At 53.4% G+C, this 25,262-nt stretch overlaps 1 protein-coding gene across 5 annotated transcripts in view; it reads left to right on the top strand.

The window, feature by feature from the left end:
• RALY (RALY heterogeneous nuclear ribonucleoprotein) overlaps positions 1-25,262 on the top strand; it is an 81,317-nt gene that overhangs the window by 47,935 nt on the left and 8,120 nt on the right. For 4 of the 5 annotated variants that reach the window (XM_082065148.1, XM_082065145.1, XM_082065147.1 and 1 more), the window contains one exon: positions 24,826-25,090. In XM_082065148.1, coding sequence (XP_081921274.1) covers positions 24,835-25,090 — 256 coding nt within the window. In that variant the 5' untranslated portion in view covers positions 24,826-24,834. Of the gene's footprint in view, positions 1-24,825; positions 25,091-25,262 lie in introns of those variants that run through there. The other variant, XM_082065149.1, reaches the window with a different exon arrangement.

The following is a 25,262-nucleotide window of genomic DNA, read 5'->3' as shown; positions in this document are numbered from 1 at the left end:
TTGAGCTGCAGCTGGAGTGTTAAATCTTTACCATCCCACTGCAGCTGCCTTTGAAACAATATAATTAATAGTAATACCTCGTGCCCCAGGCTGAGATTTAGTTCACAAGCAACTGTGAGTTCCTCCTGTGATGTTTTTTTTTTCCTGTTTGTTTTAACCAGATGTAATCAATGCTATAAAGGGCAAAGTGGCAGTATTCTTTATTCATCATGGGAGCAGCACAGCAAACAGTCTGTCACTTTGCAGTTTGCTGACCAACATTACAGATAATCAGTGTTCTTCACTCTCTGTGCGGGGAAATCCTGCAGAGTACAATGCATCAATAATGCAGTGATTGTAGGATTTGATGGGAAGTCCTTTCTGTGGAGAGCAGGAGCTGAGGGGAGGCCTTCTGATCTCTGAACTGCCTGAAAGGAGCTTGGAGCCGGGGGGGTCGGGCTCTGCTCCCCAGGAACAAGCGCCAGGACCAGAGGAAACGGCCTCAAGTTGCGCCAGGGGAGGTTGAGGTTGGATCTGGGGAACAGTTTCTTCCCCAAAGGGCTGTGGGGCATTGGAACAGGCTGCCCAGGGCAGTGCTGGAGTCACCATCCCTGGAGGGCTGGACAGACAGACATGAGGTTTCAGGACATGGGGCAGTGCCGGGGGTGGGTTATGGTTGGACTTGATGATCTTGAGGGTCTTTTCCAACCAAAATGATTCTATGATTCTACGATCCATAGATTTCATAGCTCTTCGTAGTGGTAACATTGGGGTTTTAGTTCTGCAGAACAAAAATAAGAAGACCTCTCCAGAACTGCCAGATCCTGATGTTCACAGCCCAGAGGAGTCTTGCTCAGGAGATGTCATGGATTGTGTTTACAGAAAGATGTTTTTGTTTTTTAAGCTTCTCACTTAGAGCTGGGCTTTTCCAGCAAGGAGTTATTAGCCATTCCTTGTGTCCTCTCTGCTCTGGATTTGGGGGAATCCCAGCAGCATCCCTTGGTCCAAGCCCAGCCCTGTGGCAGCAGGGAGCAGCCCCAGCATCTCTGCAGGAGGCTGCACTGGAGTGTCCCCAGCCATGTCCCCCCTGTCACCCCGTGGGAAAAGACCCGTTGGACTTCGCGGGGGCTCTGGCTGTTGAGCAACCTCAGATGTGCAGGTACCTATTGATCCATCTCCTGATGATGCTCTTTGCGGTTAGTGGGACAATCGAGGCGTAACGCACAAATATTTGCTCTGTCAAGAAGCGCTTGGCAGCCCGTGGGTAAATATTATCAGAGCGGTGAGCAGCAGTGACTCCAGTAATACAGTCGCAGAGATGCGGGCGCATCCTGCGCTGGTGTGGACGAGGGGAAGGAGGAGCAGCGGGGAGCCGCTCACACGCCTCGTCATGGTCGCAGCAAAGGAGGAAACGTGGATTTTAGTGAGAGTTTGCAGTGTCTGTAGCACGCAGATCAGTTATATGATGTGCAGCAGCTGCTATCAGTAAAGTGTGTCGACGAGCCTCATTAACGTTGGCTTATGAATGCAGTCAAGTGTGATTGTTCACTGTACTTAAAAACCAGAACCAGGAGAAATTGCCAGAATATATCCTGTGGGTGTGAAATGCTGGAAATAATGGAGCTGAGGGCTAGACATTCATGTTTAGAATAGTGTAAAAAAAGCAGAGCTGTGATTTAAGGAAGCAAATAAAACGTTTCACCTGGCGCTGCAGTTTTACACGGGCGGCCGAGCGCTTGCAGCTTCTTTTGCTGTGCGGCGGAGCAGCTGGAGCAGGGAGATGGACTGTGTGTGGGCTGGGGTGCCCAACCTGGGGTCCTGGTGTAGCATCCCACAGCAGGCCGGCATCTCCACCAGTGCAGTGTTAACGTGCCGCCTCCCAGCGATGGGAAGGTGCCCTGGGGGTGGATTTCCTTCAGGAGGAGCCCAGAGGGGTCTCCATGGTGCTGGCATCAGCCCATCACCATCACTCCACGGTGGGTTCTGCCTCCTGGTGTTCACTCTGGATCTAACCAGGCGTGGCGAGGACTGAGCCTGGGGACCTGTGCGTGGTTGAGGTATCTCTTTCAGAAAGAAATGCAGTTAAGATGTCAACAGTCAAAGACTCCCCTGCCCCCCTTGTCGCTTGTGCCAGTGGTTAATCATCTCCCTGTTAAAATGTGTGCCCTTTATCTCATTTGAATTGCTTGGGCCTCCGCTCGCAGCCATTTATTCCTGTTCTGTCTTTACCCTTTTGATTTAAGAGCCCTTTCGTACCCGCCATTGTCTGCGGATGAAAGTTCTTACACCGAGTAATCACATCACCTTCCCATCCCCTTTTTGAGAAGCTAAACAGCACAAAGGCTTTAATTTTCCCTTTGTCAAGCATTTTCTTCAACCCTTGAATCATCTTCCTGGCTGTATTCTGCACTCTCTCCCTTTCATTTTAATTTGTAGAATTTGGATGTTGAATGGGGCGTTTTGAGTTTTCGGATCAGAAGTGCAGAACTCCGGCCGAGCCTCCAGCCCTGAGCGCGGACCCTGCCCGGCCCAGGGCCCGGCTCTCCCCATCCGCAGCAGCCCCGGCCGCTGAGACCGTCCGTGCTGGTAGAGCAGGAATCCCTGAATTCCTGGCACTGAGGGTCCCAAGGGCCGGCAGGAGGGTGCAGCACAGCTCTGAGCAGGGTCCGCGTCTCTAAACCAGCCTTGCTGGTAGCTCCGCTGCACCCCCAGGCTCAGCCTCCTGCTGTGCTCTTTGCCCGGACAGGCACTTCGTGCCCTGCAAGCACCAAGCCTGTCCTCTTGCTGCCATCATCAGGGACAAAGGATGCTGGAAGAGATCTGGCTGCAGCTTTGCCAGGTGGTCATTCAAAGCCCTGTTGCTTTTCAGTCCGCCAGCGAGCAAAGGGAATCTCTTGTCCATCTGTAGTACTTAAAAGGGATGGGGAAGAAGGATGGGGACAAGGGGTGATGGTTTTAAACTAAAGGAGGGAGATTCAGGCTGGACATGAGGAAGGAATTGTTGCCCTGAGGGTGGTGAGAGCCTGGCCCAGGTTCCCAGAGAGGTGGTGGCTGAACCATCCCTGGAGCCATCCCAGGCCAGGCTGGACGGGCTCTGAGCACCCTGAGCTGGTGCAGATGTCCCTGCTCATGGCAGGGGGGGCACTGGGGGGCTGGGAAGGGCCCTTCAACCCAAACCATCTGTGATTCTATGCAGAGCCAGAACAAGTGCTGTCTGAGGTCCACATTGCTGTCTCTCTTGCTGAGATTGGCATCTGAACCCACCTGCCTGCACTGCCCCCTCGGTGTTGTTATTCATCGCACCTGTCGGACGAGGAGCGCGGGACAGCGCGCAGAGCGGTTCTTTGCAGGTAGAGTCTGAGTCTGGATTAACAGCTCAGCACAGGCTCTGCTCTGCTAAAGCCAACTGTAAAGTCCCAGTCTGTTCCTCCCTTTGAGGATGCAGAATGACTTTCAGTTTTAGATAATTTACTGTTGCCTTTGTAAATAAGCCCCTGGAGAATACTGTGGGTCAACACCTAGCTCAGTTTTGACAATATCATTTTGAGCTGCGATCTTCTTAAACTGAATCAGTGTGAGTTGCTGGTTGATGCAAGATCTTTTTTCATGTAGCAAAGCCCAGACAGATACAACATCTCCTTTCTGATCTGGTGCCCCACCAGCCTCCCCAGCCATGTCGCTTTAACCCCTCTGGGAGAGGCCAGCTCAGGGTCGGCTAAACGCAGGCGCACAGGGGCTGCAGGAGGCGGCAGAGGGAGATCTGGGGCATCCTCCTGAAATCCAAGCAGCTCCGGGACTCTGCAGCCCTGGGGATCAAGCTCCTTCATGAATGCTCCTGTCGGCACCTCGGAGCCGTTCCGGGGTGGTGCATCCCCGTTTCTGTTCAGCAGACCTTACCGTGGACCCAGAGAGGGGTTGGATTTGCATAATCTTCACTCTTTTTTTTGTTTTTATCACTTTGGTGTGATTTTTGAAAGCTTCGATATCTGAGGCGCTTAGCCCTGCGTTGAGTGTCTCATTAAATTTCACAGCCCTACTTTCCCCGGCTCCCTTAATTAGGCACTTGATTGAAAGTCTAAATCTGAAGGCTTGGGTATCGACTATAGCTTTGCTAACCTAAGGTGATCTGTTCGGTGTAGTTAGAGCTTGCCCAGCCAATTTCTTTTCTTAACGTTCTTCACCCCGCTATTAAACAGGCATCACAAATTGCTGAAAAACCCTTGTGTTTCTACTGCGTTGGCTGGAGAGAATCTGTAAGATTTATTTTAGTTCTTGAGCTCAGTTGTCACTGGAGTTCTCTGCCACAGTTGTTGTTTAATAAAGGCTGCCTGTTCGTTTAGCAGACAGCAATTAATGACCAGCAAGAACTTTATCTCGCGTGCTTGAGTAACCTGTTGGTTTTGTGTCTTTTGGTTTGTTCTTTTTTTTTTTTTTAAGTTCTTTAGAGAATTTCATGTCTTTGCATAATGAACAAACAGCCCACGGTCAGATGCCAACACGCTTTTCATGGCTGCACTTTAGGCTTCAGTATTTCCATCTGCCTGACGTGGAGACGTTTAGAGCTGGTCTCCACACGGACACGCGGGATTTTGGGTGGGACACAGTGGCATGGTGGACCTGACCCAGTGGACCACACACCACTGCAGGTGCTGGGTTAGGAGTGGATGGTGCGGAGCTCCCGGGAGGGAGCAAGGCTGGGCGGTGGGACCTCAATGGAGTTATTTCTCCTATATGCTCATCCCACTGCAAAGCAGCATAATTATCTACATGCGGCTTGTGCACAAAACCCTCAGACGTGTTTTGAACATCTGACGTTTTTCCAAGAACAAAAGAGGATAGTTGTGAAATGTTCACAAACTTTTCCTTCCCGCTTCCTGACCTCCAGGAAGCAAACAGAAAATTTTGAGTGCTTTCAAATGTTAATGAAATTTTGTATTTTGAAAGAAAAAGAAGCAAGTAGAAAAATAACCCCGAAATAATGCCGTCCCTTTGTTCTGCCATCTCTGGTCACTTGGTTCCCTTCATCTCATGGAGAAGTCCATCCCTTTGTCATATGTTCCTGTTTCTGCTGCTGGGCTGAGTGGCTGAATTGCTTCAAACAGCAGGTGATGGGGTTTATTGTTAGTGCAGGACGGGCAGCGCGGACCGGGCGGGAGGACACATCCATCTGCCTCCTCGGTGTTGAGCAGGTTCACACCTGCTCCGGCTGTGTGCTAAGAGAGCGTCTCTTCCAGCCCCACTTTGTACTGGAAAATACTTTGCTTTTTGCTGCTTTACTTTTTCCTGTGGGGTTTAGCATCAGAATGATGGTCCCAGCGAGCAGGTCGCAGGGCCCGTGGCGCTGGGGTCGGCAGCCGGGGAGCCCGCGCCATGCAGCACCCACCATCCCTGTATCTGCGGGGTGTGCTGCAGGCTCTGGGGTGGAATCTGAACATCTTTTGTCTTTGTGAAATGAAGGCAGGGTGCTGGTGCTGGTGCTGGTGCAGATGCCAGCGGCTGTGCATCCTGATGCCTCGTGGTACAATCCGGGCTGTTGCTATGGTTTCAGCACTAATGGATCAGGTTGTAGGAGGTGAAGCAGCGCCTTGGAGAAAGAAAAAAGTGCTGCTTGGGGAAGGGATTATTAAATATCATTTTGTTATTATTATTGCTGCTTGTTTCATTTATATAGCTGTTGGGTGTGTGCAGGATTGTAATTACAGAATCCCAGAGTGTCAGGGGTTGAAGGGCCCTGGAAAGCCCATCCAGTGCAATCCCCCCATGGAGCAGGAACACCCAGCTGAGGTTACACAGGAAGGTGTCCAGGCGGGTTGGAATGTCTGCACAGAAGGAGACTCCACAACCCCCCTGGGCAGCCTGGGCCAGGCTCTGCCACCCTCACCCCCAACAACTTTCTTCTCATATTCAAGTGGAACCTCTTGTGTTCCAGTTTGCACCCACTGCCCCTTGTCCTGTCACTGGTTGTCACCGAGAAGAGCCTGGCTCCATCCTCCTGACACTCCCCCTTTCCATATTGATCCCCAGGAATGAGTCCCCCCTCAGTGTCCTCTTGTCCAGCTCCAGAGCCCCAGCTCCCTCAGCCTTTCCTCACACGGGAGATGCTCCACTCCCTCCAGCATCTTCATGGCTGTAATTAGCAGCAGCCCAGTGCACTGTACCTGCAGTTTGTGCCTATGGCCCCCGTGACCACTCCTGGGGACAGCCCGGGACTGCTGGTATCAGTCTCCATGCCAAAATCCCAGTGACAATCCCACCCCTTCCTCAGCCCCTCGTTAGCCAGTCTGCAGGTGTGACCCCACAGGAGGACCGTGTCACCCGCCCATTGTACAGATGGGGAAACTGAGGCACAAAGCTACAAAGGAACTCGCCGGGGTCCCCAGGCCTCGTGAACCTCACCTCATGAACCTCAAGTCAGTGCTTTATTCATTCCATTCACCTGAGCATCTCTCCAGTCTCCTGTGTGAGCCACTGCCCTTGGGTATAATCCAAAGCTTTAGGCTGGTTTGGCCTTGGAAGAGTTTTGTCCAAGGTGGGATCTTGGGATGGCCTGGGACAGTGTTTCTAACCTTTAATGTAGCAGAAAATGGTGCATCCTTGTGGCAGCTCGTCGCTCGCCCATTAGAATGACACCCTCTTGCTGCTTATTTACCTCTGTGTGTGCTTATGAAAGAAAAATAAATGCTAAGGGATTACTCCCCTAATGAATAGACCTGTGTGTGCATGCATGTAGCGCAGCATCTTACAAGTCCATCTCAGTAGTTTTTAGGTTTGAGAATGACAGTTATAATGAGTAAAATATTGATTTCCCATAAAAGGGTTTTAATCAAATGCCCTGACACCCCAAGGGGGACAGAACCCTGCTACAACACAAAATTGCACTTCATACACCATCTATTTTTCAAGCCCTGTATAAATGAGCCTGCCGGCTGGATAGACGAGGGTTCCCCGCTGTCGTCCATCACGGGAGCAGGGAGAGCGGCGAGGGGAGCGGGGCCGGGCTGGGGCCGGCTGGGCGGACATGGGGAAAGCGAGGCCTGTGACTCCTTTGGCGGCCCTGCAGCAAAAGCCAATTATTCCAAAGAAAACAAGAGCAAGAGAGAGGATTAAGTGGGCAGTCCCGTGTCTCACAGCAGTAGCAGCACACAGACCAGCCTTCTGGACTCAACAGAATCCATGGTGTTTGGTGGTGAAGCAGCTCTGCTTGGACTTGGGTACAAGAGCCTGAGATGGGAGGCACAAGCTCTCCTCTCCTGCACCAGTTTGCTGCAGGGCACTGGGTTTGTCACTGGTCTTACGGGGGCCTGGCGGTTCACTGCAGTAATGGAGATAGCCGCTGTGTTCCACCGTGCCCTGGATCCGGAGTGTCCTCCGGGTGACTTCAGGGGGTGTTTGCTCTTCAGGGGGTGGCCCAGCGCTCAGCCCCAGCAGCTGTTTGCAGGATGTCACTGTCCTCTCCTCGCCCACAGCCAGACCGCGTGGGCTCGGTCACGGTGCGTACGGTGAACGTGGCAAAGGAACACAGCGCTCAGCTCCAGGTTTTGTGCCTCCTCACGGGCAAAGGCAAAGCGTCGAGGAGCCTTTGCAGTGGGAGGTCCCCTCTCCCCACAAAGCGTGGTCTGCTTGGTTATTCACCTTCTTCAGGAGAAATTGAACGGGCTTAAGACCGAGCTGGTTTCTGGAATAGCTGAAGTTGAACAGACTTGAAACATGAGGATACATTTCAGCATCCAAATCACTGTGACCTTTCCAATGGTCTGATTCAGACTTGAGTGGTGCCTGAGTCTTTGTTTTATGATCTGAATGGAGACCTAGATCTCTACTTAAATAGCAATCTCCTAGATTTTGGATCTTCTCTGAACCTGCTCCCCAATCAAGTTTTTAACGGGTCTGCTACCTGGCCTCCAATAGGAGTTGTTGTCTGACTGCAAATGTAATTCGGTCTGATAATGCATGTTCTCCTTCCACCGCAAGAAGGTGAAAGCCTCTCTAGGTCTGGGGTTTGATCTCTGCCAACTCAGGGGCAGAAAGGAGTTTGTTGCTGCTCAGGAGTCAGCGACTTCAGAGGAGCTCCCAGGTGATGCTGTTGACCCCAAGGTTCACACTTTGCTTGAGCAAAATAAACAGTGCATTGGAGCCCCAGACAAAAGCTTTGCCTCGGGAGCCATTTCAAGCGTTTCTGGAAGCCAGTCATTCTTAGTGACTTGCATTATTATCTTTCGTTTTCATTGCTTCCATATTTCTGCCTCACCCTCCTCGTCTGCCTCACCTCACCATACGACTGGGAAGTTTTCATTTATTTATTACGCTTTGGCTTAAATCAAATCGCCTTGACTTTGTAGCAGGGAGCCAGAAAATATTAGCACACGGGAATCAGTATTCTGGAGGTGCACTGCTTGCTGTTGAGTACTTATGTATCCTCCCGGAGGGGTGCGTGCTGGCCGTGCCTCGTCCCACCTGCAGCGTCCTGCTGGCCCGGCAGCCACGCAGAGTCGGGATCCATGTCAGGGTTCTTCCAGGAGTTATCTGAACCGCTGTTGTTTTGATTAGAGCGGTTTGTCCTTCCCTGTCACACATAATTTCTGCTACGATGGCTCATTTTTCTTGGCTGCAAGTGGAATTGCAGAAAACAGATAAGTTGTCTTGCTCTTCGCGCTGATGAATCATGTTGCCTTCCTCCTCGTGTCCCGCGCTCTCAGTTCGCTGTCGCCTCTGCTCTGCAATAAATACTTTCCTACACCCGGTGCTCTGTAAATCTTACCCGGAGCCTGGGAAGTTTTAAAAGCTCTCTGTCAAGTCACGGTGCCGTGGCTATTAGAGCCAGCAGAGGTTGTGCCCGAGGCAGGAGCGGTTCAGCCTCTTGGAACCAGTGGCGGTTCTGTGCTGGGCCGAGCGCCGCTGGCCATGAGGGGGCTGTGCACACAACGGGGACCCGGGGACACGCGAGAGCCTCCCCAGGGCTGGCACCCCAGGGAACGGGGCTCTGCGCTCAGCCAGGGATGGTTGGTGCCACCAGGCACTTGAAACAGGGACACTCATGTTCGTCTCTTATCTCTTTGTATCTTATCAATGCTGATAAATATCTCAGGGTGGGTGTCAGAGGATGGACCAGACTCTGTCCAGTGGTGCCCAACGCCAGGGTGAGGGGCAACGGGCACAGACTGGAACACAGGAGGTTCCATCTCAACATGAGCAGAAACTTGTTTGCTGTTCGGTGCCAGAGCCTGGCCCAGGCTGCCCAGAGCGGGTGTGGAGTCTCCTTCTCTGAGACATTCAGACCCCCTGGACCCACCTGTGTGATCTGCTCTGTGACCCTGCGTGAGCAGGGGTTGGACTGGGGGATCTGCAGAGGTCCCTTCAGCCCCAGCCAGCCTGGGATCCTGTCTCACTTGCAATGGGGTGGAGGGTGCTGCCCCTCCGAAGCCCGAGCCCCCCAGGACGTGGGGGGAGGACGCTGCCTTCACCCCTCGCGCTCCCCCGGAGCCACCAGCAGGTCCTCTGCGGCAGCCAGAGGCCGTTTGGAAAGCAGCACCAACCCTCTAAATAAATCAGGAACAAGTCACAGAAAGCATTGAGGTTACACCACCTCTAGAACGAGGGTAAGGAGAGAGCAGGAGCACTGCTGGGGTGTGATTACAGTGATCAGTGCTCTGTCTGCGGGAGGGAACCACGGATCAGATCAGGAGATACAGCCCCTTTCCGCAGGGCAGCAGTGCAAGGGAACCAAGGAGCTCTCTGACTCCACAGACCTTATGCCCATGGTCGGGCTCTTGGGAACTGGAAACCTCGGCGGAGCATCCTTGCTGCCCACCTTCTGGGCTCTGCGGCTGGGATTTTGTAATTGAACTGAAACACCTGAAACCACTGAATCCCATTAACAGACATAATCTGTCTTAATGTCTTTTAGCTTTGCATAGCGTTTTTGAAGTATAAGTAGGTTAACAGGTTTAATGCTCTAGTTCATACCCTCTGGCATGGGCCTATTTTCATGATGGTTTATAACGCTGCAGGGGAGGCTGAACTACATAAAAATGTATGTCACGATTTATACCTCTCTGCACCTCTGTTGCTGCTTTAAAACAAAATGTAAACGATGTGTTTGCAGCGGGGCTGTATGTTGGTGCACCAGTGCTGTGTGCCCAGCGGTGGCCGGTGTGCTCCTCGGCGCCTGCTCGTCACACACCCGCGGAGGTCGGGCCCCTTTCAGCCTGGCTCAGCCGTATTGCAGACAAGGACCTTGCTGGGAGTCGCTTTCGGTGCTGGGGTCTGAAGGTTGCAGAGGGTTTCTAGAAGTGCTGCAGCTGTGCGCAGGCTTGGTGGGCAGCTGGGAACAGGTTCTGCAAACCCAGGAGGTGAGGCGTTTGCTGGGGGCTCGCGCTGCCTGGCTCCCCGGCCTTACAGGGACTGAGGGCAGAGAAACCTGCGCATGAAAGAGCCAGCATGGAAGGGCACCTGCGCTGGGAATCGCTTCTCCTCCCGCAGGAGTTGTGTTTGGGGCCAAGGAGGAACCTGCAGGAACAAGTCTGGAACCTGCACCCAAGGCTGCTCAGCACCCCCGTCCTGCCCCGTCCTTCTCTGCCGCATCTGCGCCTGGGGACGATGTGAAGAACAGATTCTCAACGTGTAAACCCACCTGGGAAAGCCTTCAGGAGCTCTTTCTACCCCCTGCTTTTTACAGGCTCGGTGAAATTTTGTTTTAACTGGCCCAGGCAACCAGTTAGCGTGGGAAATAGCACAGTCCTCCTGGAGCAGGAATGGGGCCGACAGAGGGGAGAGAGCTCGGCGGGGTGTTGCCGGTGCTGAACTCAAACACTGCCCATACGTCTGTGGAAAATCAGATGTCTGCACTTCATTCCTTCTGCGAGTGTTCCAGTGGGACCTCTGGCATGCTTTGGGAATAGTGTTCAGCCTGCCCCAAAGTGTAATTTTTAGTCAATGAACCACTCATCCGGAAACGTGGTTGGCAGCTTTGCTCCAGCAGCGTCACCTCGCCGGGTGAGCCTGCTCTGGCACCAGCGTTTGGCTGTGACTCTGTTCTTCTCTGCTCCCCCAGCGTTATCGCAGCTGCAGACAGCGCAGTGAGGCTTGAGTGCGTTCCTCTGGGTCATTAGGAAAGACAGAAGACACCGTGGGTGCAAAAAGCAGCTGTGGTGGGGCCCCAGGAGCAGCTGCATCCGAGATGGTTGCAGCTTCCCTGGTTAGCCAGGTCTGCATCTGAGCTGCTGTTGTACTGCGCAGATGCTTTAGTGAAAACACGTGCTCCAAGCCAAACACCTGAAAGAACTCTAAGTTTATCGATACTATTATTATCTCTATAAACCCAGCTTGGGATCTTACTGTAAAATGATCTCATTTTACTTGACAAGGTGTATATTCCATATATGTGAGTTGATTGGCATTAATGATCTTACAGACGTTATATATAGCAGCTGTCACTGTCATCATTTGCATGTACAGGTTGCATTTCATCAAGGTGATTCACAGCCATGAACAAATCTTCGTATATGTTGAACCCCAAAAGCAACCCCTGTATGCTGATGTGGATTATGGCACAGGGAGGTTAAAGATCACAGTGAAAGGAAGAGGATTTCTCGCGGCTTTCCCACGTAAGGTGCTCTCGTGGGTGCTTTGAAGGGTGCAGTTAGGACGACCCGCACCCTTCCCGCAGAGCCCTCGCGTTTCAGCTGTCCTCCCGAATCGTCAGCAGCTGCAGAGAGCTGTGTGAGCCGTGCAGACAAATTCCGAAATGAAATTACTTTGGAGGGAGCGAGTGCGATGATATTTACTCCTCTCTGCTCGGGAGCGAGAGGTCGGCTGGCTGGTGGCGCTGTGGAAAGGCGCCTCTGCAAAGCCAGGAGGATAAACACGACTGGTTATGAATTCTGCCTTTGGGAAAAGCAAAGTTTAAATAGCCTGGCGTGGTAAAACCTGACTTGACGCCCCGTGAGCTGCAGCTACGAGAAGGCAAAGCGTCTTTTTGGTACCATCGCATCTCTGGTCCAGCCCAAACGCCCCCGTGGGGCGCTGCTCTCGTGGCACTGCAGTGTGCCCATGGTGGGACATCCCCAGGCAGTGGTTCTCCACGGGGGGACCGGTTCCCTCGGGGCAGGTCGCGACAGACGGCCCTTCGGTGCATGGCGCGGGTTCGTCTGTGTCGTGGCTGCGGGTGCGTCAGGGTGCGTGTTTGCTGCACAACCAGCAGCCTTGCAACCGGGAAAATGCGGGAATGGCTGAAACCCCACTGCAGCCAGCCGTGAAGGTTTCACCAACCAGCTTGAGCTGCCCATTTAACTTCATCAGGTTCCGTTCATCAAAGAGCCAGTGCTCGGCTCTGGGCTGTCGGCACAGTGGTGGAACAAACTCCCTCATTATTCATTGCGAGGTGCCCAGTGGAACAGAGCAGCGCAATTAGCGCCCAGCTCATTTGGTGTTTGCGGATGATCGCTGACCAGGGGAAGCACGTGTGGGTTGGTTGCCCAGGGTTTCTCTGTTGAGGTTCATCACCCATCAGACCAGAAGGAGCCCTGGATGTCCCGGTGCTGGGACCGGCTCTTCGGCGTGTGTGGGAGACGCAGGGTGAGCTCTGTAGCAGGAGCACTGTGGTGTCCGTGTTCTGGGCGATGAAAATCACGCAGGCAAACTCGCCCAAGCAGGACAGGGGGAACTCAAGGTTATGAAAATGAAATCATTCTTCTTTTGCTTTTCCAATGACTGCTACTGTTAAAATGAATAATTGTGGAGCAGCCGTGTCCAGGCAGCTGTCTCTGCCCACGGTTCTTGGTGACAGTCGAAGATGCCCTGCACAGAAGGGAAGCAAAGAGCTGCTGAACGTCACGCTGACTCGGCTGAGTCTCCAATGGTCTGTAGATTAGTGGTAGACACAGTCCCAAGTAGCCAGTTTTGCTGATGAAAGATCAGATTTGATAGGGTTAAAGCAAGGTTTGCCATTGTGGATGCTGCCTTCACCGTGCCCAGTTAATTAAAGCCAAACAGGCTGTAAACTTCCATGGGCCATTACCCCTCTCACAGAGGAGGTGATGAGGGCCAAATTGCCCTTTAATGTGATCTAATTGATTTTATTAGGTGTTGTGTTAGCAAGAAGCTCTGCGGAGTTCCCCGACATCACCCGGACAGGTTGGTGACATCCGGTGTGTGCCCTTCCCAATGGTGGCGAGCACTGGGAGGTGCGGGTGGGCACCAGCTCTGCGTGGTGCCCGCACACCGGGGCTGCTCCCCAGGGCGAGGGTCGGGGAAAGGGACCGGGACAGCTTCCACCGTCCTGCCGTGACTCGGGGGCCAGGAGCTTTGTCCGGACTTCCCTGGGGCATTTGGGAGCCCTGGGGCGGGGGGGCAGAAGAAGCCCCTGTCTGGTGCAGGGAAGCTGTTCAGCATCCCGTGGGAAGGCCAAGGTGGAGCAGCCCGTGATGCTGAGGAGCTGCAGGGTCCCGGCGGAGCCACTGGTGCCAGCACCAGCCCCTGCTCTGGCAGCAATATCAGACTTTATCTGGATGCGTTCTTTCAGACTTTGAGCTACGTAGAGCTGGAGAGGCATCCACCAGCTTGTGGTTCTGCCAAGTCTCCTGGTGTTCGGGGTTTTGCTAAACCCCCCGTGGCAGGAGGCACGTGGTGACATGGAAACCTCTGACTTGTGCTCAGTCATTCGGAAGAAGCAGCTGCAGCCTCCTGTGTTGGAAGAGGCAGGGCCAGCCCCGGCAGCACCGCGCAGCCCCGGGCAGGAGCGGGACCGGTTTGGCTGGCAACAGAGCAGCATCTGTGTGTTCAAGAGCCATGGCACCAGGATGCAGGACTTGTGCTCAGAAGACAGCAGTGGAGCGAGATAATGAGAATTGCATCAGCGGAGCTCCATCTGCAGCGGCTCCTTCTGGGTGCCCGCTGGCCCTGGTGGGTGATTCAGTCACCTGCGGTGGGTCGGCAGCGTGAAATGGGGTCCCTCCTGCAGCCCAGATCTTCTACTTCAGTGTTGCCCTGTGGTCCTTCCCGCAGGAACCTGCGTCGTGCCCTGTGGAGGGTGGGACGTGGCCCAGCGTTGGCGCTTGGGAGCGCTCCTAAAGCCACCCTCTAGGTACAGCAAAACCCACAGAGGGGTTTGGGGGTTTTCATTGTAATATAAACTGGATTTTATAATTCACCTCTGAGAAAGGCTGGGATATGTGCATCTCAAGAATCCTTTCGCCTCTGGTATTCTGATATGTAAATAATCTGGACTGAGAAGTGTTCTGTTCTGTTGGGCTAAATCATGAAGAAGGGAAAAAAAAACAGTGGAATCTCTTTTTTTCCTGAAGGATCTGAACCATTCTCTCAGCACGCCGTCAGTTACTGCCTAACGAATCATGGCATGAGAAAAAAACATATCCATATTATGGCAATTTCCATGTTGTCCTTGCTTTTTGAGTTTCCCCAGAATGGCACCAGGATGCCCGAACCCCATACGTTTGGGAGCGGATGTCGGAGCGGAGCCTCTTGTAGCGCGTGGCTGCAGTTTGGTTGTGGCATCGGTCTGCTCGGAGGCAGAACTGTTGGCCGCTGTGACAAACCAGGGGGCGCCGGTGCACGGAGCAGGGCTGGGGCTCTCGAGCGGCTCCGCCGCCGCTCCGCGTCCTCTGCCGCACGCGGGGAAACGCAAAGAGCAGCAGCGAAGATGCCAGTTCGTTAATAGCTAAGAAAGTTCCCAGAAAGTTCACTTGCTGTTCCTCATAAATAAATCGTTTGCTGTTAAAACAACATCTGGGCTGGTGGGGGGTGTTGTTCATTAAGGAACATCGAGTCAATGGGTGGCTGATGAGAACCTGTCTCTACTGAATACGAGTGGGAGAGCGGGAGATGGAAACATTGTGGTTTCCTATTAGGCTGTGAATGATGAAGAATTAAAGAATAGTTCTCAAGAAATTAGTCATGGCCAGCCATTAATGAGCATCTTGGTAACACTAATGAGCTGGCTTCAGATGCCTGTAAAAAGGGACTTTAATTACATTAATACATGTAGCACTGTCCATAGCCCAGTGGGTAATCATCGCATTTTGCACCAGTGGGATTACGGATGACATTCTATTTAATTGCTGTTTCCTTTTCATTTTCTTTCCTTTTTTTTATTTCTCTTTCTTTCCTTTTAAAGATTCTTTCCTCCAAAGGATTTCGTTTCTGTTCTCGAACGTAACCTAAATGTTATCCATGGAATTCTGCATGTGGAAGCGCTGCCAGACTGGGCTTATCTGATTCGATTGACCTTTACAGTTTATTTTGCTGCTGTCAGAAAGCATGCTAGTCTGCTCACGAGGGATTTCTGAGACGATTAGAGGCAGAGGCTACTGAAAAGTCTACTTGTTGATGCATATTCTGCAGTCAAAGGATGATCCTAGCTTTGTTGTTGTCGTGGTTTTTTGTTTTTTTTAGGAAAAAAAGGCCTTAATGAGCTGTGCGGGGTTTGGAGCGAGCCCAGCCCTGCGGGAATGGGCACGGGGAGCAGCCAGGGGCTGCGTCGCAGACCTCCGAGCTCTTGGTCTCCCTTTGTCACGCTTGTTAGGAAGGGGAGGGTTCAGACTGGATATTAGGAACAATTTCTCCACCAAAGGGCTGTGGGCATTGAACAGGCTGCCCAGGGCGGTGCTGGAGCCACCAGCCCTGGAGGGGTTGAAAAGGCGTTCAGACGAGGTTCTCAGGGACGTGGGGTAGTGCTGGAGTTGGGTCATGGTTGGGCTCCATGATCCTGAGGGTCTCTGCCAACCAAAACACTTCTGTGATTCCATTCTATGATTTAAGGCTCTAATGAATAGATTTTGAAGCTTTCTATAGGCACGAATAATAGTAGGACAGATGGTGACAAACCACGACTATAAACTGTATGCTGAGCTGATAGGGTTTTTAACCATTGTACCTTTAACAACTGATTAGATACTTATTAAAACAGCAATTGATTATTTATCGTTCCTTTATGAAGGATTTACCAGTTGCACTGAAATTTAAATCAGAGGCAGGTTTTCAAAGGCTTGGCAAGATTTCTCCAGTGCGAAATGACTTGTTGTTTTAATTAAAAATTTAAAAAGCAGGCTATTTGCATAGCAGGGTGGATCGTTGAAGGAAGATTATAAGGGAGCTAATTCTGTTCACGCTGCTGTGCGCTCAGCAGCCACCTCTCTGGGCTCCTGCACTGAGCAGGAGCGAACCCCACATTTATGGAGATACTGCTCAAAACCAGAGGGGTTAAGGAGACTAATTCTCCTGCCGTCCAGCACAGAGGCACCAGCGGGGGGGCACAGATGTCCCCATGCTTGCAGGTCCCAGTGCTTCAGCAATAGGTGACATAAACCAGTGACAACGTGCTGCAGCTACGCCGAGCCCGGGGCGGCTCTGGGGGACAATGTACAAATTCACAGTGCGTCCGAGGTGGCACAGGGTCCGATGGACGGAGGGGACAGCGTCAGCCCTTCCTGCCAGAGCCCCCGAAACGCAGACCCGGCATCTGCCACAGGCCGATGGTGTCAGTCTGGATTACTTGCTCACGTCCTGCAGCAAATGTGCTTTGGTGAAGCAGACTTGGCTGATGTTCTCTCTCCCTCTCGGTAGCTTTGCTTTCTCCTCTGCACGGTGGATGCGCAGGGTGGGTTCAGCCTCCATCAAACAGCGGCGAAGGGGACCGGGGTGGGCAGCAGCTGCTCCCGCTTCACCACCCCACACATTGAGACCCCAGTGCTTGGTGGAGAGCAGGCAACGAGGTCAGGTTGTAACATGGCTGTGACCCGAATCCCCAGGGCTTTCCAGCTGCAAAGGCAGCTGCGTGCTGACCCGGGGTGCTGCAGCTGCATCCCTGTGTATGTGACATGGGCAGTTCCTATGGGAGCTGGTACAGCGGCGCTGCCTCCTCATGTCAGGTGTTAACACGATTTCATTCTACCAAGGAAAAATATGATGTGCATGGTGGAAATCTGCTGGAACTGGGCTCACTGCGTAAGCCTGCAGAGCTCAGGGGAGGAAACGTCCTTGGGCAGAAAGTGGCCCCCGAGCGAAAATGTCTGGGGGCTGTGGGGTGCACAGTGCAGCATCGGTGCCTTCTCCATCTCTGCTCCAGCCACAGAACACTGGTGGGGGGGCCCGAGTGTGCAGAGAGGATGGGGTGGGTGGCACTGGGGTCCGGCACTGGGTGCGTCAGGGATGGGCGCTGACCCGGAGCCAGGTCAGCGGTCGGCACCAGCAGAGCCTGAGCGGGGCCGGGCCGACCCGTCTGCATGGGACCCTGGGAGGCGTTCGGAAAAATGCACACACCTGTGCAAGGAGCCCCTTGTCTGATAGGAGACGGGACAGCTCAGAGCAGCACTCAGAGAGCCAGGGATCCACCCTGCCCGCAGCCAAGGCGTCGGGCTGTGCTCACTTGTACTTTGCAGAGCTAGTCTAATAATTGTGACATCTTTGTCTATCCCCTTTTTTTAATAACTTTCTGGTCCCTTAACAATCACGTGGAAGCTGTTTTCCCCAGAACACCCAAGGACTGGTGTCCTTCTTGTTCTGTTTATTGAACCACACAGCAGCGAGAAGGGCCGTCCTGAGCCCCCCCGGGTTTCTGTGCAGGACTTGGTGGGGACTCAGAAGTTATTAAAAAGATTGCAGGGTTTGTGTTGGTTATTAAACTAATGCTTTGGAGCTTGGCTCCGGTGTTTGGGGACTCACTAGCAAATTACTTGCAGCTCTCAGGGGAGGGATGATTGGCACCGGGGGTGGCGGGACTTTGCTTTTAAATGCACGTGCGTTTCTGTGCTCTGGATGGTGCTGTGCCCGTGCAGTCAGTGGGGTCTCTCTGTCTTGTAGCTGCCTGTGTTGCTTTTTAAAACTGCTTTTTTTTTATAGCTAAAAAAAGGCTTATTTTAGTCAGAAATCCCCTGGAGCCAAGTGTCTGTGCCGGTTGCTGTCTGAAGCGAGATGCTCACCATGCCCAGCCATGCCAATTTGTGTGTGTTAACCGCCCTATTCCTCCTTAAAAATCATCTTTCTTGCCACTTGCAGGTACAGACGTTAAAGGTTTGGGATGAAAGCAGCGGGGCGACCTCCAGAAAGCACTGAGGTGGTGCAGGAGTGCGTTTTGTCCTATGCAGGAGTACATGAGATGGTTAAAGAAGGGTGGGTGCATCATTCAGGGGTGCCGCAGCCCGGGTGTAACATCCATATGCTAGCAAGGCACAGGTTTGCTGGTGCTTTTTTGGCACCCTAAATGCCAGATTTTCCCCAGAGCTGGAGGGTCTGTGGACCCCGCGCCGCAGTCCCTGCAGGACGTCTTCGTTTGTCACCTGGCTCCCAGTGGAAAGCCACCAGGTTGGGAAAACTTGTTAGTGAATGGAGGTGGGGACAGGATGAAAAACTGCATCTCCCCTTTTGTGAACAAGCGTGATAAGAGGAGAATAACAGGCTGGCTGTGCGGAGCCATCGCTCTGGAATAAAGAGAGCTTTCTGCAGGGGGGAGTGGTGAGACGCGGTGGCTTTTCTTCGCCGTCTTCTTTGACAGTTCGTCACTAAGACTGAGGCCTCTGGGGTTTTCAGACGCCTGGCTCTCAATTAAACAGCTAATCTGTGAAGCAAGGCACTTGAAGCAGGGAGGAAAAATAGCTTATCAAGTAAACCAGTTCTGGCCTTGGGCTGTTACCGGATTGAATATCAATATTTTTAAGGGGTTCCTGACCGTTGGTGGCAGCAGGGACCGTGACGCTGGTGCCAGCCGTGCTGTCCCAGGACGAGGAGCGGTGCTGGTGCAGGGGGTGCTTGGTCGGTGGGTCCCTGCACCTCCGAGTGCTGCAGCATCCACATGGGGATGCACAGGAGCGTGGGAGCCCCGTGGGACCTCAGAGCGTCCTCAGCACCTTGAGGAAATGGCACAGGGAATCCCTGACTTTTTGGGGTACAAAGCTCAGTTCATCTCATATTGTGTTTTCTTCTCAGCCTGGTGCTGGCAAACAGTTTTCCTTGTGCTATGCATAGTAGGATGGTAATCACAGATGGTTTGGGTTGAAGGGATCTTCAAAGCCCTTCCAGTGCCCCCCCTGCCATGACAGGGACATCTTCACCAGCTCAGGGTGCTCAGAGCCCCGTCCAGCCTGGCCTGGGATGTCTCAGGGATGGTTCAGCCACCACCTCTCTGGGCACCCTGGGCCAGGCTCTCACACCCTCAGGGCAACAATTCCTTCCTCATGTCCAGCCTGAATAAATTCTATGAAGAGCTGTGGTTCTGGGATCTGGGGAAGGGTCAGGCTGCAAAGAATGGTCAAAGAATGGCTGGAGAGTGCTGGGATGGCACAGGAAGGCAGGAGGGCAGGCCGCTCTCGTGTCTTTGTGGCATTTGGGCATGGGAGGCATCGTTATGATGTGTCTGCAGGCTTTGGTGAGGCACACACCCCTCCACCCCAGAGCTCTCCTGTCTGGGCCTCAGTTTCCCTTGCAGAGAACAAGGATAATCCTGCCAATCTGTCCTTGGTGTCCTCTGGGGTCCTACAGATGAAGGATCCCCTTACACATTCATTTATCTGTGTCCAGTTATTATTACAAGTTGCATTTTGTCTTCTTGTCTTTTCCAACTCGAGCCTGTCTTGTTGCAGTTGTGGGTTGGGGGATGAAAAGTAAAATAATAGCTGTGAAAATGCATCTGCTGAAGACAGCGATAGTTACTAGAATATTAATCCATAACCAGTAATACGTGTCTCTGCTGTGTATGTTTTTCTGATCAAGAGGAGGCGCGGGGCTCGGTCGCTCTGCTGTGCTGTTGCCCGGGGGGGGGACACGAGGCCAGCGTGGCTGGTTCCTGTGCTGGGTTTGGTCCGGGCACAATGCAGAGCGCTTTCCCGGAACGCACTTACCTGGAGTATGAAATATTAATGTGTGGTGATTAAAATGTCCTTTTCCAGTTGTTACAGTAAGGGAGCCAATAAGTGGTGCAAAATGAATATTGAAAGACAAAAGCCTTAGTGGCTGGGACGGAGAAGGTGAGGGAGGCTGTTTTCTCCAGGGGACGCCTGGCTCGCGTGGGGCAGCAGGAGAGCACTTTGCACAGGGTTTTCAAACACACAATATATTTTATAAGCTGTGAAATGAGAGCGGTGCAGGCCACTTGTTAAATGAAGGCCATCGCTGGTGGTGCCCAAAATCTCCGAGCGATGCTGTGCTGTAAGCCCAGAGTCCCAGCTCCTCAGGTCCCTGGCAAAGCCGCGCGCCGTGCCTGGGCAGGACAGCAGATGGCCCGGGGACAGCATCCCATCTGCAGACACGTCAGGTCCTCCTTGGCTGCCTCCCAAGGCTTTCCCAGCAGCGTGGCCGTCACCTTGCCTGACCTTGAGTTTGCCATCTGGTGGCCCGTCCCATCGCTCGTCAGCCACAGGCACGTCCCCCGCGCAGACCTGCGTGTCCTGACACGGCCTCGAAGCCACCAGGGAGCCAGGGGAAGGCTCTGCCCAGGGAGGAGGGTGCTGAGCTCCCCACTCCATCGCAGTGGGGAGGAGACAGGCAGCACAGGGGACAAACACACGCTGGTCCAGCTGCAGAGAGCTCGGGGGAAGGTCGCAGGAGCCGGAGGGGGGTGCGAGGTGGGGATGGGGGAACAGGGACCTGAGAGAGGAGCGGGATCCCCTACACCCTCCCACCTGCATGGCAGCCAGGATCATCACAGAACCCTGGAATGTCAGGGGTTGAAGGGCCCTGGAAAGCCCATCCAGTGCAATCCCCCCATGGAGCAGGAACACCCAGCTGAGGTTACACAGGAAGGTGTCCAGGCGGGTTGGAATGTCTGCAGAGAAGGAGACTCCACAACCTCCCTGGGCAGCCTGGGCCAGGCTCTGCCACCCTCACCACCAACAAGTTTCTTCTCGTATTTAAATGGAACCTCCTGTGTTCCAGTTTGCACCCATTGCCCCTTGTGCTGTCACTGGTTGTCACTGAGAAGAGCCTGGCTCCATCCTCCTGACACTCCCCCTTTCCATATTGATCCCCAGGAGTGAGTCCCCCCTCAGTGTCCTCTTGTCCAGCTCCAGAGCCCCAGCTCCCTCAGCCTTTCCTCACACGGGAGATGCTCCACTCCCTGCAGCATCTTGGTGGCTGCGCTGGACTCTCTCCAGCAGTTCCCTGTCCTGCTGGAACTGAGGGGCCACAGCTGGACACAAGATTCCAGGTGTGGTCTCCCCAGGGCAGAGCAGAGGGGCAGGACCCTCTCGACCTAGGGTCATACCTTGGGCTGTCCCTTAGGAAATGTCCTTCTCCAAGTGAAGATCCATCTGGTACCTTAGTGTCGAGCTGAGAAACACCTCGACTCCATCCAGCTCTTTGATTTTTAAAGCAAACCCACAGAGTGGAGGGTCCATTGGCAGCAGCAGAGCTGGCTCATGTTACACCTGCTGAGAGGGGGCAGCCCACTAGATTTGGGGGAAAGCACGTGTTTTATGCCCCCACACACCTCCCATCCTACACAAATCCTCCAGCTAGTATTTTCTGTTCCCATGCACAGAGGCAGCTTAACCCACGTCCCTCCTACACAGGCTTAAGGAGCTCAGCACCCTGATGTAATTGGTGTTTGCAACTGCAAACAGCTGGGCAGAGATTCAGACCAGTGTAAATAACACACTGCTGCGCTGGGTTGTATTTGGGAAGGATTTGGGCAAAGAGCAACAGCTTAGGGGTTTCCTTAAGCTGGGACTCGGGGTGTAGCAACAGCGTTGGAGTGTGAAAACAGATCCAGAGGTGTGTTTTATTTGAGCACTACGTTTTATTTGGAGGAAGAGAGCATTCCTCCTGCACGCCTGCGGCTGGGCCAGACCTGGAAATGGCATGGCCGCCTTTCACCAACCTGTTGGCTTTCTGCGGCAAAGCGTGTGGCTGAGGATGTGACATGGGTGACGTCTCCCTGGCCTTTGGGGAGGCTTTTGCGATGGTCTCCTGCAGCATCCTGGCATCCAGGTTGGACATGGCAGCCCATGTGGGTGGCGTCTCAAAGCAGCACAACCTGGCTGGTGGGGATGGGGAGTGGAGGCCATGGGAGTGGCGTGGGGGAGGCCATGGGGGTGGCAGGCTCGCATAAACTCTGGCGGCTGAGCGAGGATGAAGAAGTGGGAGCGCATCATCTCGAGGGGAAGGAGCAAAGTGGGACTGGGGTATCCATGTGCCATGGCCTAGTGTGGGTGAAGGAGGTGCCAGGGCAGATTTAGTCTGAAACAAAAATGTGGGCGCCAGGAACTGGGAACTCCAGGAGTCACCAAGTGTAAAGCCACGTGCTGAAGTCACTGTCCTGCAACACCAGGTCAGACACGTAGCAAGATCAACCAAGGCCACCCAGCTGCTGGCACCCTGCGTGTGTGCGGCTCCGGGAAGGTCCCGCCGAGCCTCGGCCATCCCAGCGGGTTTAGGATGGACTTTCCTGGGCCTGGCCATCCCGGAGCAGCCTCCAGCCCGGCTTTGTGCAGGTACTTCTGCAAAACAAGTCCCCGAGGCTCAGGCTGGGTACTCAATTGACCAAACAGCTGCAAACAGCCTTGGCTCTTGTGTCTGTCCACTTCTGCAGCAGGATTGGGGACAGTTTCCTTGGTGAACGTCCTCCTGACTGCACTGCAAAAATATGCAAAAATAGATTGCATTAAACTAGTGTTATTATATAGGTTGGAACTTGGCGCAGCCTGAAGAGGTTGGGCACCACTTGGCAGAGATGTGAGAATTTAATTCACTCATGCTTTTAAAATTCCTGTCCTTTGGTTATTTTTTCCTTTTGTTTTAGGAACACTGTGTCTGCTCGGAATTGTTTCTAAACGAGTAAAACAAAAGTCTCTGATTCTTTTAATCTATAAGGGTGAAAGGGAAAATAAACCAAGCCAGACTCAGACAAAGTCTACATTTTTTTTGTTGGATTTCGCAGGCAGATCATTTCCAGCCTCAGTGATGGGTTAATAGAGCCACAGGGCTTAGAGCTGGATGAGTTTATCGTGCCATCGCCTCCTCCCTCTGCTCCATGTAGTCTCAGCCTGGCCAGGTATCTCCGGCGCTCTGTGTGCTCCGGCTTTAATGCTGAAAGGAGTCGAGTGTCCGGTCCTTTGTGCTCTCAAAAGCACAATTAAAAAGGTGGAGGTCTGCACATCACAGCTTGTCTGTTCAGAGCGCATTGATTGCAGTCGGTGTTGAGTTCCGTGTCTCCCCAGGTCCGGCTGCAAACACCATCTGCACGTGGGGCTGGGTGAGTCCCCTCTGTTGTCTCTTTGCCTCTGTGCTGGACTCAAGTTTCAGATCCTGCAGACACAGAGCCAGGGGCTGCAGGAGCTTGTCTGTGTGGGCAGAAGTACCCGCAGGCAACGTGGGACCATGGGCAGGAGCAGCCCCGCTGGGTGTCCCGAGGAGCCGGTACCTCAGGACACCCATCACCCCAGGGGCCAAACCGGGGCTCACCGGGCAGGGCTGAGACACGTGCGATGAGTTATCCCCGCTAGTGGGTTTAAGAGGAGATAGAACCAACGAGGGACTTCATGTCCTGGGGGGAAGTTCAGTGCAGGAGAAGACAAGGAAGGAGGGCTTGGGGTTTTGGAAGGTTTTGGGTGCAACCCCAAAAAGCAGACCTGGAAATGTGTGGCTTTTTCCCAGGCTCTACCTGCCTAGTGAGGAGTGTGGGAAAGACTCACTGTGTGGTTTAGGGCTTGGCAGAGCCAGAGCATCCCGGGCTGCCGGCGGCAGTGCCCGCGCAGACCCTGGGGACTACCAGGGAGGGGACACCATGGCCCTGTGCTAGCCATGCATCCCTGTGCCAGGCTGAGTGACCTCCTGGAGCTGGGGACACCCTGGTGGCATCGCCCGCAGCGCTGGGAGTATCTGCAGGTGCTGCTGCGAGGGGCTGGGGAGGAGCAGCACCTCAGTGTGCATCGTTAAATACCTTCCACAGCTCTGAGCTGACATTTCCCGGGTGAAAACCACAAACCACACACTGTTTTTTCAGCACCAATAGCGATCCTAAAGCACCCCCTCTGTTTCTGGAAGAAGAAAATCAAAGGGATCTCTTAGGACAGCTGTAATTTTTGCTGCAGAAATGTGAGCAGGCAGCCAGACCACCTTTAATTTCGTGCAATTTCCAGCCTTGCCCCTTGGTCCTCTTGGTCCTCAGAGGTGAAACCTGTTCTCTGGGGGTGCCCATGAAACACCCCAGGTAAGAAAGTCGAGGATGGTGCCTTGCAGCTGCGGGAAGCGGGTCGGAGCGGCTTCCAGCTCGTCTGGAGGATGCTCAGTGATTCCCAAGCAAACAGTGACACCTCCTGTTCACAAAAACACAACTCAGAGCCCAGTGAGTACACGCACAGGCAGGCAGCAGCGTGCGGATACGAGACAGGAGCACATGGGCTGCTTCACCACCTAAATCCCTTCATTTGCCTCCAGAAAAGTCAAGTCCACTCGCAGCTGTGAGTGCGGGTCCGTAGGGACGAGGCTGCCGCTGTGTCCCTGTGCATGGTGAGAACTGGCCTGAGCTGGGAGGTGCTCAGCCTGGCCATGAGCAAAGGTGCTGAATGCAAACTGCTTTATAAAGAGCGGTGCTTGGGATTGTCATTAAGTATAGAGAGGTAAAATCTCTCATACAGTAGCATTAAAGATGTAAATTTTTTAAAAACTTGTTTTGTGCTCAACCAGCTTCTATCCAGCAAGCCTGATAAACAGGTTTCCAGCAGGAGTTTCGTGCTGGCTGTGACAGTCACCCCCTAACACACAGGGGATCCCCGCAGCTGTGACTGCTTGAAGTTGAGGAGCTGGTTCCTTCACTCCAGGCTTACCGGGAGATTTATCCCCCAGCCCTTTTTGTAAACGCCTCCCTTGCACGCCTCCCTGACCCTCCATTTGTTCATTCAGGTCTTCAAGATGTCATTGAAGGTGCAGACGAGCAACATCACGAACAAGAATGACCCCAAGTCCATTAACTCCAGAGTCTTCATTGGCAATCTCAACACAGCTGTGGTCAAGAAGTCCGATGTGGAAACCATTTTCTCCAAGTACGGCCGGGTGGTGGGCTGCTCGGTGCACAAGGGCTACGCCTTCGTGCAGTACTCCAACGAGAGGCACGCGCGCGCCGCCGTCCTGGGCGAGAACGGACGGGTGCTCGCTGGCCAGACGCTGGGTAAGGAGCTTCTCCAGCCACTTTGGGTGTCCGGGTGCAACACGGGTTGGTCGCTCCTTAGGGGATGGTCAAGGGATGGCCAGTCCGAGGCCAGACTGGGACATCCATCTGCAGATGAGGGTCAGGTTCAGTGATGGCGAGCAGGTCAGCACAGCCCAGTGATGGCCGGGCA

This window comes from Streptopelia decaocto, assembly GCF_964273445.1.
Source record: "Streptopelia decaocto genome assembly, chromosome: 14".
Lineage (NCBI taxonomy): Eukaryota > Metazoa > Chordata > Aves > Columbiformes > Columbidae > Streptopelia > Streptopelia decaocto.
The sequence above is the reverse complement of the archived record's forward strand: the minus strand, read 5'-3'. Positions and strand labels throughout refer to the sequence as shown.